This window comes from Mustelus asterias, chromosome X, assembly GCF_964213995.1.
Source record: "Mustelus asterias chromosome X, sMusAst1.hap1.1, whole genome shotgun sequence".
Lineage (NCBI taxonomy): Eukaryota > Metazoa > Chordata > Chondrichthyes > Carcharhiniformes > Triakidae > Mustelus > Mustelus asterias.
This window is the reverse complement of record NC_135834.1, coordinates 4,289,055-4,309,385: the sequence shown is the minus strand read 5'-3', so window position 1 is coordinate 4,309,385 and position 20,331 is coordinate 4,289,055. Positions and strand designations below refer to the sequence as shown.

Sequence of the window (20,331 nt, the reverse complement as noted above, 5' to 3'; positions counted from 1 at the left end):
TGGGCCAGCATTTATTGCCCATCCCCAGTTGCCTGAGGGTAGTTGAGTCATCCACGCTGCAGTGGCTCTGGAGTCACATGTAGGCCAGACCGGGTAAGGACGGCAGATTTCCTTCCCTAAAGGACATTAGTGAACCAGATGGGTTTTTCTGACAATGGTTTCATGGTCATCAGTAGATTCTTAATTCCAGATTTTTTTTAAAAATTGCATTCAAATTCCACCAACTGCCGTGGGGGGATTCGAACCCAGGTCCCCCAGAGCATTGCCCTGGGTCTCTGGTTTAATAGTCTAGCAATAATACCACTATGCCATTACCTCCCCACTGATGAAAGCAAATTACTGTGGATGCTGGAATCTGAAACAAAAACAGAAAATACTGGAAAATCTCAGCTGGTCTGATATCATCTGTGGAGAGAGAACAGAGCCAATGTTTCAAGTCTGGATGACACTTCGTCAGAGCATGAAACATCCTCTTTCCTATCGAATGTTTTCATCTTCCTACCTCTAACAGGTCATCCCTCAGTCTTCCCTTTTCTTGAACCAAGAGCCCTAGCTTGGTCATTCTTTCCTGATAAATGCAGCCTCTCCGTTCTGGTACTTCTGGTAAATCTTTTTTGTACTTTCTCCACTGTTTCTCTGTCCTAGAGACAAAAGTTGTGCACACTGCTCCACATTTAGTCCAACCAAAGTTCTATACAAGTTTAATATAGCCTTTTTGCATTTCAATTCTATCCCTTTAGGAATGAATCCCAGTGTATTTTTATGCACTTATAAATTTGTTCAAATTAACCTTTTGTTCCTACGAAAATCCAATCTATTGTGAGTTCCCTCCCTGCTCTTCCCAGCCCACGATGACGGGGGGGGGGGGGGGGGGGGAAGAGAAGAGGAGATACAGTAACATTTCAGCATTAAAAGAATCTGTTTGCCAAATCTGTTATTTGAATAGTATGCACAGGCAGAGCCCAGAAAACACAGCAGTCCCTGTCCCCTCAGGTTTTTTTTGCTTAATCACTAACTGCCATGCAACAGCAAGCAGAAATTAATCTCTCTGATGTCAGAGGTTTACAGCATGGAAACAGGCCCTTCAGCCCAACTTGTCCCAACTGACTTGTTGCCCTTTTTTTTTTTAAACCCCTAAGCTAGTCCCAATTGCCCGCATTTGGCCCATATCCCTCTATACCCATCTTACCCATGTAACTGTCTAAATGCTTTTTAAAAGACAATATTGTACCCGCCCCTACTACTACCTCTGGCAGCTTGTTCCAGACACACCCCACCCTCTGGAAAAAATTGCCCCTCTGGACCCTTTTGTGTTTCTCCCCTCACCTTAAACCTATGCCCTCTAGTTTTAGACTTCCCGACCTTTGGGAAAAGATATTGACTATCTAGCTGATCTATGCCCCTCATTATTTTATAGACCTCTATAAGATCACCCCTCCGCCTCCTACGCTCCAGAGAAAAAAGTCCCAGTCTATCCAGCCTCTCCTTATAACTCAAACCATCAAGTCCCAGTAGCATCCTAGTAAATCTTTTCTGCACTCTTTCTAACTTAATAATATCCTTTCTATAATAGGGTGACCAGAACTGTACACAGTATTCCAAGTGTGGCCTTACCAATGTCTTGTACAACTTCAACAAGACGTCCCAACTCCTGTATTCAATGTTCTGACCGATGAAACCAAGCATGCCGAATGCCTCCTTCACCACTCTGTCCACCTGTGACTCCACTTTCAAGGAGCTATGAACATGTACCCCGAGATCTCGTTGCTCTGTAACTCTCCTCAACATCCTACCATTAACTGATTTAAGTCCTGCCCTGGTTTGATCCACCAATATGCATCACCTTGCATTTATCTAAATTAAACTCTAATTGACGCTAACTCTAATTGTCACTAATGCCAAGAACTTTCACAATCTTTCAAAGTTTCCGAAGGAAAACATTACTCATACACCTTCTAGAAGTTATATTAGAAATCATAGAAATCATAGAAACCCTACAGTGCAGAAGGAGGCCATTCGGCCCATCAAGTCTGCACCGACCACAATCCCACCCAGACACTACCCCCACATATTTACCTGCTAATCCCTCTAACCTACACATCCCAGGACTCTAAGGGGCAATTTTTTTAACCTGGCCAATCAACCTAACCCGCACATCTTTGGACTGTGGGAGGAAACCGGAGCACCCGGAGGAAACCCACGCAGACACGAGGAGAATGTGCAAACTCCACACAGACAGTGACCCGAGCTGGGAATCGAACCCGGGACCCCGGAGCTGTGAAGCAGCAGTGCTAACCACTGTGCTACCGTGCCGCCCCGAATTATTTAGGCTTATCAGTGTCCCTTGCCTTATTCACCACCTCTGGGGATGTATTGAACTTGTAATCTTATGGAATATGATCTGGAACTGGAAATAAATGGCATAATGCAACTGATGCTATAACTGTGTTAGTCCCTCCTGCAACAGATTATTAGGAATTGCCCTATACTTACTGAGTGAGATATACCTCAGTGTTATCTTTCCTAACTGAAGTGTATTCTATGTAACCATTTGTTTGTATGGTATAACCTTGGAGTAGGGGTAGCAGGACAGCACGTCGCTTTATTATTGTGTATAATAATGTTTTTCAGGCGCAAGATGAACTTGAAGCAGAAGGCCTCAAAGGGGAATTTGATCGCAATCAAGCCTCCAAGACCTTGGCCACTACCCTAAACAAGCTCATAGACAAGCTTGACGAAAAAGAAAATTTGCAAGAAGAGGAAGATAAGGACGTAGCAAAGGGCACTCCCAGCCGCTCCACAAAACAGACAGGAGGTACACAACATCCGTTTGTCCCACAATCCTTTTGAGATTTTTTTTTTCCCCCTTTTATGTAGATGTAGCGAACATGGCAAAAATATCAAGCAAGTACTTTGTACCTGCCTTCACATAGGGAATGGATGAAAGAAAAGTTATGGATAGGGTAATGGAGAAGGAGTACTATTTCAGGAAAAATGTGTGTTGGACAGCATTATAAAGTTTGCGGATGATACAAAACTTAGACACAGACGCACAAAGTAGGAGGTAGTAATGAGGGTAGTTGTAGACAATTCTGGCCAACGTGCTTCAGAAAAGATGTGAAGGCCTTGGGGTACAGAGGAAGCTTACCAGGATGTTATCTGGGATGGAATACTTCAGTTATGAGGGGACGTTTGAAAAACTAAGACTCTCTCCTTGAAGCAGAGGAGATTAAGATGTTGCCCATTAGAGGTTTTCGAGTTGGATGCAAAATTTTGCTCTGATAGAGAGAAGACCATTCCCTCTGGCAAGTGGGGCAGATGTCATCTATTTAAAATAATTGGGAAAACTATCTGGAGGGGCGATGAGAATTTCTTTTCACGGAATTGTCAGGATCTGGAATGTTCTACTTGAAATAGATATTCAAAGCTGATTCCGTGACTAAGATTAGAAGGGAGTTAACAGGTACTTGAGGATGAGGAGTTTACCGGATTATAGAAAAGAATGGGGGTGTGGGACTAAGACCAGCTGATCTTTCCGGACCTGTCACAGGTACAATGTGACACCTTCTGTGCTGTAAGTTTATATGATTCTCCTTTATCGCTTCCTCTCACCACAGCTCTTACTTTTCCACTTGAATGATTACGGGGTTCTTGCCTCATGTTTCTGGGAGTGTATCTCTTTCCTTAGGAAAGACATCCTGACATGAGTCCGAACTTTCCTTTCCTTATTGTAGAACACTGCGGATTCAAACTGTATTCTATCGTTTTGCATTACTTTCCCATCACCTCTTGGTTTTCTTTTTGAAGGCCAATAAATCTGTTTCTCAAATCTTTCTCCATAATTCAGACCTCTGATATGGAAATGAGTCTCATCATCCTTTCCTGCAACTTTGCCAGCACTTGTATATGGCTTTTAAAAAAATATACCTTGGTTTCTGGAGTCTCAATTAGTCTGACTAGGGCAGTATATGATCTGACATGGCTTTCTCTGGCTTGTATTCTATTGTATTGACTGAGCTCTAGTATTCTGTTTGTTTTCTTGATTGCAGCTCTGTGGTGGTTGGGTATGTTGAATCCACTGAGACCCCAGGTGTGTCTCAATTCCATCTTTAACTATTTTAGTCCATGGGAGTCTGTATATTTCTGCTTTTTTTTTGTTCTTCCAGTATCTACAATTAAAATTTCATCTATCTCTGAAATTCTGTTTACATATTTTGTGCACTCTTCCTGAATTTCCTCCCCAATTCATAGAATAGAATCCCTGCAGTGCAGAAGGAAGCCATTTGGCCCATCAAGTCTGCGCAGACTTCTGACAGAGTATCTTCCCCTGCTATATCCCTGTAACCCCACACACTTACCATGGCTAATCCAACTAACCTGCACATCTTTGGACACTAAGGGACAATTTAGCATGGCCAACCCACCTAACCTACACCTTTCAACTGTGGGAGGAAACCAGAGCACCTGCAGGAAACCCACGCAGACACTGGGAGAACGTGCAAACTCCACACAGTGACCCAAGGCTGGAATTGAACCTGGGTTCCTGGCGCTGTGAAGCAGCAGTGCTAACCGCTGTGGCACCGTGCTGCCCTGTGAACTGTAATTAACTGTACCTTTCACCTAATTTGGCATCATCTGCAAGTTTGACCAGTTTAATGAATCTATAAATCCAAGCAATAGATTTAAAATTGAACCGGTAGTGGTCCCAATATTGAACCCTGGAGCACCCCACTGTACTTCTCGCCAGTTGACGCAACTCCTTGCCAGTTGACAACTCCTTCAATGCATGTCTACTGTTACCTACGTTTCAGTCAACTTGGCCATTGACCTTGCGTCTACATGGTTTGGGAAGTCTGGGCACAGCCATGTTGTGGAACCTTCTGCAATTGCCTTAAATTATGGTGACTAGAGGTTGGTTGAACAAGGTCTTCCCATGGAGTTTGTACTCATTATTTATTACGGATAATCAGGAAGTTTGCTCCTGATGATGGGTTCCATTGTTTTACATGGTGCAGCCCACAACATAATGAAAGTAAATTTAACATCCCATGATATTGAACTAAGATTGATGGGTCTGTAGTTACCTTTCTGTTAGCCCGTTTTCACCCAACTGAAACCTTGACTCCCTTGTCAGTATTGATGCCTCAAATCCTCTCTCGCTTTTCATGGTTGGCACCTATACAATCTCTCCCGGTTTATTTGATTTGTTCTGAGCTCCTTTAGCCCGTTTGGAACTTCCTCCTTGCTTCTATTCAAGCACTGGCTCTAATTTAAAGGCATTAGCACACTGCAGAAGTATTGCTTGAATAATGCACCCCTCTCAAGGTGCTTGTGTTAATCTGTCCTTTCTCCTGAAGTTGACCTTGAATCAGGGTACCCAGAGGCTTTAGCTGACGGTTTAGAGCAAAAGCATCGCCGTAAGGACTTTGGGATTGGGATGCCTTTTCCGAGATTGTGAGGATGCTTTGCGGTGAGGGCTATGCCCTGATGGTGGCTAGTTCAAACTACTCGTTTTTAAAATTTATTTTTCATAAACTGTGGGCAGCAATCCCAAGTGTAGGGATGTAGGCATTTTTTTGTGGAGGTCTCAAAAATATTACAAAATGTTAGGATTGATGTACTGTTTTTTTTTTAAAAAAACGCGAATAGCCTTTGTACCTTTTGCTACTGACTTCTTGCTGCATTTCAGAGACTGAAGAAGATACTGAGGGACACGTTAAAGTCCGAGTCACAAAAATCAACCCAGGCAGCCCACTACACAAAGAAATGAAAGTGCGTGAAATGAGTGGCACAGACCCACAGCTCAGGCAGATTCAGAATGTGGTGAAAGAGCAGCTGGAGAAAGCAGGATTGAAAGCAGAAGGTAGTTTGGCGACTATTTATACTGCAACAATAAGCCTTCCTGCATTCCCCTCCTGCAAAAAGAACCAAGAATCATTTTAAAGACGTGACAGTGGAGGGCTACGACCATGCTACCTCTGTCCAAAAATATTTGCTTTGCTATCACGCTCGGGTAATACAGAGCACTGTCCACCGTGCATGGAATCCAACAGGTTTATTTGGTAGCACGAGCTTTCAGAGCGCTGCTCCTTCATCGGGTAAGTGGGAGTTCTGTTCACAAACAGGGCATATAAAGACACAAACTCAATTACAGGATAATGGTTGGAATGCGAGTCTTTACAGGTAATCAAGTCTTAAAGGTACAGACAATGTGAGTGGAGAGAGGGTTAAGCACAGGTTAAAGAGATGTGTATTGTCTGTACCTTTAAGACTTGATTACCTGTAAAGACTCGCATTCCAACCATTATTCTGTAAATTGAGTTTGTGTCTTTATATGCCCTGTCTGTGAACAGAACTCCCACTCACTTGATGAAGGGGCAGCGCTCTGAAAGCTAGTGGCTTTTGCTACCAAATAAACCTGTTGGACTTTAACCTGGTGTTGTGAGACTTCTTACTGTGCTTACCCCAGTCCAACGCCGGCATCTCCACATCACCGTGGATGGCACAGTGGTTAGCACTGTCGCTTCACGGCGCCAGGGACCCGGGTTTGATTCCCAGTTTGGGTCACTGTCTGTGTGGAGTTTGCACATTCTCCCCGTGCCTGCGTGGGTTTCCTCCGGGTGCTCCGGTTTCCTTCCACAGTCCGAAAGAAATCCTGGTTGGGTGGATTGGCCATGCTAAATTCTCCCTCAGTGTAACCCGAACAGGAGTGTGGTGACTAGGGGATTTCCACAGTAACTTCATTGAATGTTAATGTAAGCCTACTTGTGACACTAATAAATAAACTTAAGCATAAACTTTTTTTCTTTGATTTGGGCCACACCGACATCAATATCTGCCGATTATAAAAGTAAAATGAGTTTGACTGACATCACATTAGCTTTGCGACACTAAAACGTGAAAAATGCCCATAAATGATGACTAAATGGGAGCTTTGGTGAGTGAGGATAACCGTGTGAGGAAAGTGAATAATGCACAGTTTACTTTGAAGATGTGCTTAAAACATGTCGACAAAGTAAAAACACATTCGCCTGTATCCACTTCGTGCTATGGAAGTGTTTAATGCTGACAGTGGGTGCCAGAAGTGGAAACATTTTCCAGTTCCCAGCACTGACCTTCCTCACGAAGTACAGAAAGGAGAAAATGTACTTATTAAAAGTGCACTGTCTTCTATCCTAGTGCGGTTCATTGAGCATCTGTCATTTTTGTACACATCTGATTGAACCATTTCCATATAGATTAGATCACTGTGCAAGGGTTAAAAATACAATTTCAGGGCTGACTGATGCAGGGCTGCCATATTAAATGTTTTCAATTTTGGTCCTGTGCTAAACCTTTTCCCTGACTTTACAGGCACAACCTAATTGTTCATTAAATCATTAGATCGTAAAGTAGTGGAAATGCACAGTGGTTAGCACTGCTGCCTCACAGCACCAGGGACCCGGGTTCAATTCCCGACTTGGGTCACTGTCTGTGTGGAGTCTTCATGTTCTCCCTGTGTCTGCGTGGGTTTCCTCCGGGTGCTCCGGTTTCCTCCCACAGTCCGAAGGGCATGCTGGTTAGGTGGATTGGCTGTGCTAAATTCTCCCTCCGTGTCCCCAAACAGTTATCCATGGACTTCCCAGGGAGAGTGACCACAATATGATAGAATTCCAGGTACAGTTTCAGGGTGAATGCCATAGGTCCATAGCCAGTCTCCTCTTCCCCACAGTGGTTGGCACTGCTGCCTCACAGTGCCAGGGACCCGGGTTCGATTCCCAGCCTTGGGTCACTGTCTGTGCGGAGTCTGCACGTTCTCCCCATGTCTGTGTGGGTTTCCTCCAGGTGCTCCGGTTTCTCCCCTCAGTCCGAAAGACGTGCTGGTTAGGTGCATTGGCCGTGCTAAATTCTCCCCCAGTGTACCCAAACAGGCGCCTGAGTGTGGCGACTAGAGGATTTTCACAGTAACTTCATTGCAGTGTTAATGGAAGCCTTACTTGTGACACTAATAAATAAACTTTAATTTATGCTCCTGAAACACTTGTTTCAGTTATATCGGCAAAGTTTTAAATTACTGTAACCACTGAATCTTTCCAATGTGAAATGATTGGCTGCCCTTGACATCAAGGCAGCATTTGACCAAGTGTGGCATTAAGGAACCCTGGCAAACCTGAAGACAGTGGGAATTGGCAGGGGCAAACGCTCCGCTGGTTGGAGTCACACCCGGCACAAAGGAAGATGGTTGTGGAGGGTCAGTCATCTCAGCTCCAGGATATCACTGCAGGAGTTCCTCCGGGTTAGTGTCCGAGGCCCAACCATCTTCAGCTGCTTCATCAATGACCTTCCCTCCATCATAAGGTCAGAAGTGGGGATGTTCGCTGAGTGCAGATGTTCAGTGCTATTTGCAACTCTTCAGACACTGATGCAGTCCATCTCCAGAAGCAGCAAGACCTGGACAACATTCAGACTTGGGTTGATGTGTGCCACCAATATTATTTTCCTCCTAATTGCCAGGCAATGGCCATCTCCAACAAGAGAGAATCTGACCATCGTCCCATGACATTCAGTGGCATTACCATCGCTGAATCCCCCCACTGCAAAAATTCTGGGGGTTACCATTGACCAGAAACTGAACTGGACCCAGCCATATAAATACTGTGTCTCCCAGAGCAGGTCAGAGGCTGGGAATTTTGCAGCGAGTAACTCACCTCCTGACTCCCCAAACCCTGCACCATCTACAAGTCAGGAGTGTGATGGAATACTCCCCACTTGCCTGGATGGTGCAGCTCCAACAACACTCAAGAAGCTCAACACCCTCCAGGACAAAGCAACCCGGTTGATTGGCGCCCCATCCACCAACTATATTACTCTTCCTTTGTTACTGGGTGAAAATCCCAGAACTCGTCCCCCCCCAACAGCACCATGGGTGTACCTACACCTCGGGGACTGCAGCGGTTCAAGGAGACAGCTTGCCACCACCTTCTCAACGGGCAATTGATGACAAGCAGCCAAAGCTGGCCTAGCCAGCGACACCCACACCTCGTGAACAAATAACACAAAATACCTTTGGCTGTGGTGATTTGAGGTTGATGGACTGGTTGACGTTAGCTTATTATTTTTAATGTGCTATAATCCTGGTGTTTTCAATAGTGCGCAAGTTTTCAAAAATTGCCATCCTCCATGTGCTGCTATTCCTTTCTGTGGAAAGGGTGATCTGAATTTCTTTAAAACGCAATATTATTCTGAAATTTAGACTTGCACCAACTAACTTTGAGCTCCTCCTGCCAGGCTTCCTTCAATCAGGCCGAACAATGCCTGAGCTAGTTAGCCTTCAGCCCTAGCCACAGTTCCACGTGTTTGAGGAGGCACTTTACTTCTGTCTGGTCCAGTGAAAGATGAAATGTTAGTGTACTCAAATCATTCTTTCCATGATTACCATTCCTCTACATTTACAAGCTGAGTGTTTTATGCTCCCTTTTGAAATGGCTTACTGTAACAGTTTTTCCCCCCAAGTTATTATGAGAGCATTAGGATTATTTCTCGGATTTCAAATGTGAAGGAAGGAAGTGTTTTAAACTATTGTACCCAGCTGTTCATCTACTGGTGTGTTATTTCTATTGTGGTTCACCAAGACTTGTTCTCAGTGGAAGCAGAAATGTGTTTTGGGTAACTCGCATTGTCTTTCAGAAGTTAGGATGGTTGTCCTCGGAATGTGCAAATATTTGGAGTCATTGAGGTTTACAGCATGGAAACAGGCCCTTCGGCCCAACTTGTCCATGCCACCCTTTTTTTTAAACCATCAAGCTAGTCCCAATTGCCCGCATTTGGCCCATATCCCTCTATACCCTTCGTACCCATGTAACTGTCTAAATGCTTTTTGAAAGATAAAATTGTACCCGCCTCTACTACTACCTCTGGCAGCTCGTTCCAGACACAACATTCTGTGGAAAAAATTGCCCCTCTAGACCCTTTTGTATCTCTCCGCTCTCACCTTAAACCTATGCCCTCTAGTTTTCGACTCCCCTAACTTTGGGAAAAGATGTTGACTATCTACCTTATCTATGCCCATAATTTTCTAGACCTCTATAAGATCACCCCTCCGCCTCCTACGCTCGAGGAAAAAAGTCCCAGTCTATCCAGCCTTTCCTTACAACTCAATTCATCAAGTCCCGGTAGCATCCTAGTAAATCTTTTCTGCACTCTTTCTAGTTTAATAATATCCTTTCTATAATTGGGTGACCAGAACTGTACACAGTGAATGGAGTGGGTGGGGTTCCTCCACCCTACTGACAGGCCACTGGAAGCAAGAGTGGCATTTCAATAGTGAGACCTCTTCACATCATTCAGCACAAGATTGGCAATTCATGCCGTTTAAGTAAGTGTTCACAGCCAAGTTAAATGGGGCAGGGTTACAGTTCACCCCCCCCCACAGAATTGTAATGATTAAAGCAAGTCCATTCTGTGCTCTGTCTGATCTACAGCAGCTTATAGCAATCAGGTAATTAGCAATACCAAAACTTTGCATATATTTTTAACAGCTAGTAAAATGTTCTTATTTGCATAACATTGCTGTCTGAGCAGGGTAAAAAAGATTTTGAAGGATGCAGTGACAATTCACTGAATAAACACTGGGTTTTCTTTTCAGGTAAAATCGAAGTGAAGATTGTAACAACTGGATCTCTTGGGGATGATGATGATATGCACTGGCTATCGGAAGAAGACACCAAATCCTTCAGAGAGCTTCTCATCAACTTGCTGGTGAGAATGCTTGCTCTGCTACGTTGTTAATCAGCAAGATTGTGATGCTATTTTCTCCCCAGAGGGTATTTCACAGCATCCCTACAGTTCCGGAGGAGGCCATTCAGCCCATTGAGTCTGCACTGGCGCTCCCACAGCGCATCTTACCCAGATTTCCCCCTGCCCTATCCCTGTAACCATGTGCACTTACCTTGCCAATCCACCTAACCTACGCATCTCTGGACTTGTAAGGGGCAATTTAGCATGGCCAATCCACCTAACCTACGCATCTTTCAACTGTGGTGTTCGGAGCAATGCAATTCGTAGACGCAAGGTAGAACTTGCTATTTGCAGTGGGCAGTTTATTGGAAAATCAGTGGTCCTATTACATGCTATTTTCCATTCTTGTATCTATTAGCACTGTGCACCCACCATTTTTCATATTTCACGCATTGATATTGTGGGGCCTTTGAAAATTCCACACACAAACTCGTCCAGTCTGTTATTGGTTGTCATTCTTCACGCTTGCTGTCTGTTGAGCTTTTGGTTTTGAGGGTTGAATTACATCCAGATCTTGGGCAAACTCAGTATGGTCCTTCCAATAGTGTAGAAAATTGGCTAAAATGCAACCTATGTTGACTTGTTTCCTCGATCCCTTTGTTACTGTTCCTCCCCTTCCCAATTATTACCATATTACCCCCCACATTTAGTACCAAGCTGAATGTCAATGTAAAGGTATGAGCAGTGTATGTAGCGTTCCAGGCAATTGTGTTGACCAATGAGAGAGTTCCATAATTTGAGGCACAGACAGGGTGGATCGTCAGAGGCTTTTTCCCCAGGGTGGAAGTGTCAATTACAAGGGGGCACAGGTTCAAGGTGAGAGGGGGAAAGTTTAAGGGAGATGTGCGGGGGAAGTTTTTCACGCAGAGTGTGGTGGGTGCCTGGGACGCGCTGCCAGAGGAGGTGGTGGAAGCAGGAACATTAGCAACATTTAAGAGGCATCTGAATGGGTACATGAATAGAGGGATAGGGACCGAGTAAGGGCAGAAGGGTTTTTTAGTTAGGGCATCACGATTGGTACTGGCTTGGAGGGCTGAAGGGCCTGTTCCTGTGCTGTATTTTGTTCTTTGTAAATAGTGATGGGGCAGGAGTAACAACAGTCTATCTGCAATCATAGAATCCCTACAGTGCAGGAGGAGGCCATTCAGCCCATCAAGTCTGCGCCAACTACAATCCCACCCAGGCCTTATTCCTGTAACCCCACATATTTACCCTGCTAATCCCCTAACACTCTGCTTAATTTAGCATGGCCAATCCACCTAAATCCCGCATCTTTGGACTGTGGGAGGAAACTGGAGCACCGGAGGAAACCCACACAGACATGGGGGGAACGTGCAAACTCCACAAAGACAGTCACCCAGGCCAGGAATTGAACCTGGGTCCCTGGTGCTGTGAGGCAGCAGTGCGAACCGCTGTGCCACTGTGCCGCCCATTCGCAGGGGATGGGAATGCCTATTATGCAGAGGTATAAGCATTACGGAGGAAGATTGGGAGGAAACATGACCTGTCTTTTAAAATTTGGTAGGCCAGGTTTTCATCTGCTGACTGGAGATGCATTGAGTGTGTATCATTTAAAATCTAAAATATTCCATTTTTCCAATAGACCGGTGGTACTGAGGAGGTTTACAAAGAACAACAGAGGCAACAGCAGTTGGAGGATAATTACCGCTTTGTGTGGGGGGAGAACCAAGAGGAAGCACAGTCGTCGAGCAGCACAGATTCTGATGATATGGACTTCTAGGGACACGTGACTCTGGGCATAAATCAAACACATCTTCGGGTGTTAGCACATGAACCAGTCAATTTGCACTTTGCCATGCATAGCGGCATACTTGTGATCACCGATCACAATAGATAATAAATGAACCTGCAGAAGAACGGTCAGATATTTGCATTTTTATTGAGCTGACGTGGAATTTTATGTTTGTCTGATGCAGTCTTTTTTTGTGTGGTGGAAATGGGTAGTGCTAAAACCCCAATGTGTTTCTCGGTGGCAAACCTAATCGGCAAAGCACTGACGCGGCCAGACATTCATTCTCCCTGACCCGTGGACGAACGTGATTCCATAAGAGGTAAGGACTGTTGATTAATGTGAAGTCTAAGCAATGAATGTAATGTTTTTGTCCTAAAATGGAAGTTGTCTCTTGAAATCACAAGTAGAAAGCTGGACAGGGGAAGAATCCGAGCTTGAGCAACCTGAGGAAGACTTGACTGGGATTGCTTCAGAGCAGTAGCAAAGATAAAAGCCAACCGTTCCAGTCTTTAGATTCCATCACTGGCTTCAAGCTCTTTGGGAGATATTTATTTCCATGATGGTTTTGTTTCCTGCCCAGTTAGCCAAAGTCTGAGACCATAAGCAACTGTTCCCTTTTTTAAAACTTGGACCAAGACTTCCTTGTCAAATGGCAACTTGCTGCTAAGGAAAAGTAAACCCAAAATGTGACATGATCCACTGTCCCTTTCGCGATTAGCTATCGCGGCTGCCAGGTACTTGTCTCTGGGAGCCAACTGGTAACTTTATTAATGTTTGTGTATATGTTTGTGTCTCTGATTTTTTTTGTGTTCACTGCTTTGTAATTCCAAAATATGGATTCGCTTTGTCAATAACGCAGCAGCTGCAATGCAAGTTTGCCATACATAGGCCAAGTAGAGACCTACTTTCTCCAACTCTTAAAATATTTGAGCAACACTGATTGAATAATGTTTAATAAAAATATAGTATACAGTTGCGTACAGTTTAGCCATTTTTCTTTCCTGAATCAAGCACCTAGTGGGTGAAAGGTTTCGCATTTCACTCGATACTGAATTATATTTACTCAAAGAAAATGGAAATGCCAGCGTTGGACTGGGGTAAGCACAGCAAGAAGTCTCACAGCACCAGGTTAAAGTCCAACAGGTTTATTTGGAATCACGAGCTTTCGGAGCACTGCTCCCTCATCAAGATGTAGATACTCCTGATGACGGAGCAGTGCTCCGAAAGCTTGTGATTCCAAATAAACCTGTTGGACTTTAACCTGGTGTTGTGAGACTTCTTAAAGAAAGCTTTCACCATCGAGGGGTTTAGATAATGCACTGAAATGAAGTCATCCAGCTTGAGAATTTTGACAAATGTGAGCTGATCAGAGTCCGTCGGGATTTTCAAAGCGCAAGTCGCGTCCGACAAATGTCGTTGAATATTTTTGAGTTACAAATGTTTTACATTTTTATTGATTGGTATCACAAGTAGTCTTACATTAACACTGCAATGAAGTTACTGTGAAATTCCCTTAGTCGCCACACTCCTGTTCGGGTACACTGAGGGAGAATTTAGCACGGCCAATGCACCCTAACCAGCACGTCTTTCAGACTGTGGGAGGGAACCGGAGCACCCGGAGGAAACCCACGCAGATACAGGGAGCAGACTGGGGAAGGAAACCGGAATACCTGGAGGAAACCCACACAGACACAGGGAGCAGACTGGGGAAGGAAACCGGAATACCTGGAGGAAACCCACGCAGACACAGGGACCAGACTGGGGAAGGAAACCGGAATACCTGGAGGAAACCCACACAGACACAGGGAGCAGACTGGGGAAGGAAACCGGAATACCTGGAGGAAACCCACGCAGACACAGGGAGCAGACTGGGGAAGGAAACCGGAATACCTGGAGGAAACCCACACAGACACAGGGAGCAGACTGGGGAAGGAAACCGGAATACCTGGAGGAAACCCACGCAGACACAGGGAGCAGACTGGGGAAGGAAACCGGAATACCCGGAGGAAACCCATGTGGTCGATGCGCAACTGTTTTTTTTTTACATGAACTTCTAGAACCATTCAACTTGGTCCTGCTTGAGTGTTTGAAATGAGACACTGGAGTTGGAAGCAACTTGGATGGGGAATTGGTTAGGAGACAGGAGCACTCAAATTGGCTGAGAGGGTGTGCCCTCGGGATCTGTACAAGGGCCTCAATCTTTTAAATGTAGTTCTATTCATGCCACAGATGCCAGGCAATGACCATCAGTGAGGGAGGATCTAAACATTGACATCCAGTGGCATTACCATCGACATCCTGAGGGTTACCATTGACCAGAAACTCAACTGGACCCAGCCATATAAATACTGTGGCTACAGGAGCAGGTCAGAGGCTGGGAATCCTGCAGTGAGTAACTCACCTCCTGACTCCCCCAAAGCCTGTCCACCATCTACAATAAGAAGTTTAACAACACCAGTCTACAAGTCAGGAGTGTGATGGAATACTCCCCACTTGCCTGGATGGTGCAGCTCCAACAACACTCAAGAAGCTCAACACCATCCAGGACAAAGCAGCCCCGCTTGATTGGTCCCCCATCCACAAACACCCACTCCCTCCACCACCGACGCTCAGTAGCAGCAGTGTGTACCATCTACAAGATGCACTGCGGGAATTCACCAAAGCTGCTCAGGCAGCACCTTCCAAACCCACAACCTCTACCATCTAGAAGGACAAGGGCAGCAGATACATGGGAACACCCCCACCTGGAGGTTCCCCTCCAAGTCACTCACCATCCTGACTTGGAAATATATCACCGTTCCTTCACTGTCGCTGGGTCAAAATCCTGGAACTCCCTCCCTAACAGCACTGTGGGTGTACCTACACCACATGGACTGACTGATGTCCAATAACAATCCTGGAACTCCCTCCCTAACAGCACTGTGGGTGTACCTACACCACATGGGCTGACTGATGTCCAATAACAATCCTGGAACTCCCTCCCTAACAGCACTGTGGGTGTACCTACACCACATGGGCTGACTGATGTCCAATAACAATCCTGGAACTCCCTCCCTAACAGCACTGTGGGTATACCTACACCACATGGACTGACTGATGTCCAATAACAATCCTGGAACTCCCTCCCTAACAGCACTGTGGGTGTACCTACACCACATGGACTGACTGATGTCCAATAACAATCCTGGAACTCCCTAACAGCACTGTGGGTGTACCTACACCACATGGGCTGACTGATGTCCAATAACAATCCTGGAACTCCCTAACAGCACTGTGGGTGTACCTACACCACATGGGCTGACTGATGTCCAATAACAATCCTGGAACTCCCTAACAGCACTGTGGGTGTACCTACACAGGATTGACTGATGTTCAATAACAATCCTGGAAAACACTACCTAACAACTGTGTGCGCGCGTCCACCGATCTGCTTGAGGGGTGATTAGGGATGGACAATAGATGCTGGTTTAGCCCGTAATAAGAACATAATGTACAATATGAAAGGTTGCATATGGCTAAATATTCCACTCTTGGCATCCAATAGCTTGCTTGTGACTGATGCGGAATGAAAAGAGAACATTAAGCAGGTGATGAAATGGCACCGAAAAAGTAATAGAAATTAAAATGAATCCTTTTAATCCAGTCATTTCTGGACCTGTATTCACAACTTGTATTGTCACCTTAAATCTGTCTACAGTTCCCGTGTAATGAAAATTTACTACATAGGTATAGCAGCTTTAATCATGTAAATATTAACTAACAAAAAGCCCATTTCACGGAAGCCTTTTACAGAAACTGGCCATTCCGTTTCCAATGCTGGAGGTAAATTTGGGATGGCCATATTGGGGCCATCCCATTGGTTTCTAGTAAAACCCGTTGTGATACTGGATTGGTGTCAAAATATTCCTTATCTTTTCAACTATATTAGAGTGCTATACAAGAAAGGAAATCCCTAACAGTCGTGCAGCAAGACTAACATTGGAACAGCATTAGGCCACTTGGCCCATCGAGTCTGCTCTACCATTCAATCATGGCTCATATTTTTCTCATCCCTATTTTCCTGCCTTTTCCCCATATTAATCAAGAACCTATCTATCTCTGTCTTTAAAGACACCCAATGACCCGGCCTCCACAGCCTTCTGCGGCAAAGAGTTCCACAGATTCACCACTCTGAAGAAATTCCTCCTCTTCTCTGTTTTAAAGGATCGTCCCTTTAGCCTGAGGTTGTGCCCTCTGGTTCTAGTTTTTCCTACTAATGGAAACATCCTCTCCACGTCCACTCTATCCAGGCCTCGCAGTATCCTGTAAGTTTCAATAAGATCCCCCTCCCTCATCCTTCTAAACTCCAAGTACAGACCCATTGCATTAAATCATCATAAAGGGTTTTCTCACGCCTGATTTGGGGCTTAAATTATTCTTTCCTTGGAGTGGGGTGGCTCCACCTCTCTGTCCTGTAATTTTTTTTTCAAATTCATTCTGGGAAGTGGATGCCACTGGCACGATCTGCATTTGTTGGTCCATCCCTAATTGGCTTTGAGTCAGTGGTCTAGCCTGCTGAAGCCTAAATATTGAAGGTATTTCCCGTGTTGAGGGGGAATTCCTGGATTTTGACCCAGGGATTCTATGTACTGAGGATGGTCTGACTTGAAGGTGCTGGTGTTCCGATGTACCTGCTATCCTGGATAGAACCATAGGAATGATGCGGCACAGAAGGGGGCCATTCGGCCCATCTTATCCATGCTGACCCAAAGACATCCAGGTGCCCTTTCTAATCCCATCTTCCGACACATGGCCCACAGCCCTGCAATTTACAGTACTTAAGGTTCAGATCCAGGTACTTTTCAAGGGAGTTTAAGGTCTCTGCCTCCACCACCAACTCGGGCAGTGAATTCCAGACATCCACCACCCTCTGCGTTTTACAAAAAAAAACTTTTTCTTATCCTGTCTAATTCTTCTGCCACTTGGGTTCGATCTATGGTCCCTGGTTTTAGAACACTGCCAAGAGAAACTGGTTCCCCCTGTCTACTCTCTACCTATCCCTCTCGATTCTGTACACCTCAATCATGTCACCCCCTCAACCTTTTCTGTTCCAAGGAAAATAACCCCAACCTCTCCAACTCTCCTCATAGCTACAGTTCTCCAGCCCTGGCAGCATCCCTGTAAATCTCATCTGCGCACTCTCCAGATCAATTACATCCTTCCTGTAATGTGACCAGAACTGCACACAATACTCCAGTTGTGGCCTCACCAGTGTCTTGTACAGTTTCATCATCATATCCCTACTTTTGCATTCTATACCTTTGCCAACTAAGGAGAGCATTCCGTATGCCTTCTTTACAGCCTTATCTACCTGTACTGCTGCCTTTAGGGCCAGTGCACTTGCGTGCCAAGATCCTGCACTTCATCTACTCCTCGGAGTATATTCCCATTTATTGTGTATTCTCTTTTAATATTTGACCTCCCTAAATACATTACCTCACACTTAGCAGAGTTGAACTCTGGTCCCAGAGCTCAAATCTGGTAAGTCCAAATCGTTAATATATAACCGAAACAGCAAGGGTCCCAACACCGAGCCCTGTGGAACACCACTTAGAACATAGAACATAGAACAGTGCAGCACAGAACAGGTCCTTCGGCCCACGATGTTGTGCCGAGCTTTATCTGAAACCAAGATCAAGCTATCCCACTCCCTATCATCCTGGTGTGCTCCATGTGCCTATCCAATAACCGCTTAAATGTTCCTAAAGTGTCTGACTCCACTATCACTGCAGGCAGTCCATTCCACACCCCAACCACTCTCTGCGTAAAGAACCTACCTCTGATATCCTTCCTATATCTCCCACCACGAACCCTATAGTTATGCCCCCTTGTAATAGCTCCATCCACCTGAGGAAATAGTCTTTGAACGTTCACTCTATCTATCCCCTTCATCATTTTATAAACCTCTATTAAGTCTCCCCTCAACCTCCTCCGCTCCAGAGAGAACAGCCCTAGCTCCCTCAACCTTTCCTCATAAGACCTACCCTCCAAACCAGGCAGCATCCTGGTAAATCTCCTCTGCACTCTTTCCAGCGCTTCCACATGACCAGAACTGCACACAATATTCCAAATGTGGTCTCACCAAGGTCCTGTACAGTTGCAGCATAACCCCACGGCTCTTAAACTCCAACCCCCTGTTAATAAAAGCTAACACACTATAGGCCTTCTTCACAGCTCTATCCACTTGAGTGGCAACCTTTAGAGATCTGTGGATATGAACCCCAAGATCTCTCTGTTCCTCCACAGTCTTCAGAACCCTACCTTTGACCCTGTAATCCACATTTAAATTAGTCCTACCAAAATGAATCACCTCACATTTATCAGGGTTAAACTCCATTTGCCATTTTTCAGCCCAGCTTTGCATCCTATCTATGTCTCTTTGCAGCCTACAATAGCCCTCCACCTCATCCACTACTCCACCAATCTTGGTGTCATCAGCAAATTTACTGATCCACCCTTCAGCCCCCTCCTCTAAGTCATTAATAAAAATCACAAAGAGCAGAGGACCAAGCACTGATCCCTGCAGCACTCCGCTAGCAACCTGCCTCCAATCTGAAAATTTTCCATCGACCACCACCCTCTGTCTTCGATCAGACAGCCAGTTACCTATCCAATCGGCCAACTTTCCCTCTATCCCACACCTCCTCACTTTCATCATAAGCCGACCATGGGGGACCTTATCAAACGCCTTACTAAAATCCATGTATATGACATCAACTGCCCTACCTTCATCAACACACTTAGTTACCTCCTCACAAAATTCAATCAAATTTGTGAGGCACGACTTGCCCTTCATGAATCCGTGCTGACTATCCTGGATTAATCCGCATCTTTCTAAATGGTCGTAAATCCCATCTCGAAGCTCCTTTTCCATCAATTTACCAACCACCGAAGTAAGACTAACCGGTCTATAATTACCAGGGTCATTTCTATTCCCTTTCTTAAACAGAGAAACAACATTTGCCATTCTCCAGTCCTCTGGCACCATCCCCGTGGACAGCGAGGACCCAAAGATCAAAGCCAAAGGCTCTGCAATCTCATCCCTTGCCTCCCAAAGAATCCTAGGATATATTTCATCAGGCCCAGGGGACTTATTGACCTTCAGTTCATTCAAAACTGCCAGGACATCCTCCCTCCGAACATCTATTTCCTCCAGCCTATTAGCCTGTAACACCTTCTCTTCCTCAAAAACATGGCCCCTCTCCTTGGTGAACACTGAAGAAAAGTATTCATTCATCACCTCGCCTATCTACTGACTCCATACACAAGTTCCCACTACTGTCCTTGACCGGCCCTAACCTCACCCTGGTCATTCTTTTATTCCTCACATAAGAGTAAAAAGCCTTGGGGTTTGCTTTCCATTTGCTTTCCACTTGAACCTGCTTTCCATTTGCAAGGGCATCCATCGACCATTACTCTTTGTTTCCTGTGCTGGTTAGGTGGATTGGCCATGCTAAATTGCCCCTTACAGGGTGTGGGTAAGATGCTCTGTCAGAGAGTCAGTGCAGACTCGATGGGCCAAATGGCCTCTTCTGCACTGTGGGGAGTCTGATTGCCTTATGCACCTCGGTGTTAAACGTTTGTGAATGTTTTGTCATGTTGAAAGAAGCTATAGAAATACAAGTTGTTGTGAGGTCAGTCTTTCCATTGCTTTCCAATTAGAGGTGGAGTACCTCCCAGGACCTGTTGGTGGCAACACTGAGCTGATTAAGCTCAGAGCTCTTGACAGCACCAATGGTTCCTCGTGATGATTTAGTTATTTG

General features: G+C 45.2%; 1 protein-coding gene across 2 annotated transcripts in view; it reads left to right on the top strand.

Moving 5' to 3' along the window:
- Positions 1–13,504, top strand: part of os9 (OS9 endoplasmic reticulum lectin) — a 63,579-nt gene extending 50,075 nt beyond the window's left edge. For both annotated transcript variants that reach the window (XM_078201250.1, XM_078201249.1), the window contains exons 12-15: positions 2,632–2,815; positions 5,690–5,863; positions 10,625–10,737; positions 12,380–13,504. In XM_078201250.1, coding sequence (XP_078057376.1) covers positions 2,632–2,815; positions 5,690–5,863; positions 10,625–10,737; positions 12,380–12,517 — 609 coding nt within the window. In that variant the 3' untranslated portion in view covers positions 12,518–13,504. The remainder of the gene's footprint in view (positions 1–2,631; positions 2,816–5,689; positions 5,864–10,624; positions 10,738–12,379) is intronic.
- Positions 13,505–20,331: the final 6,827 nt, after the last annotated feature.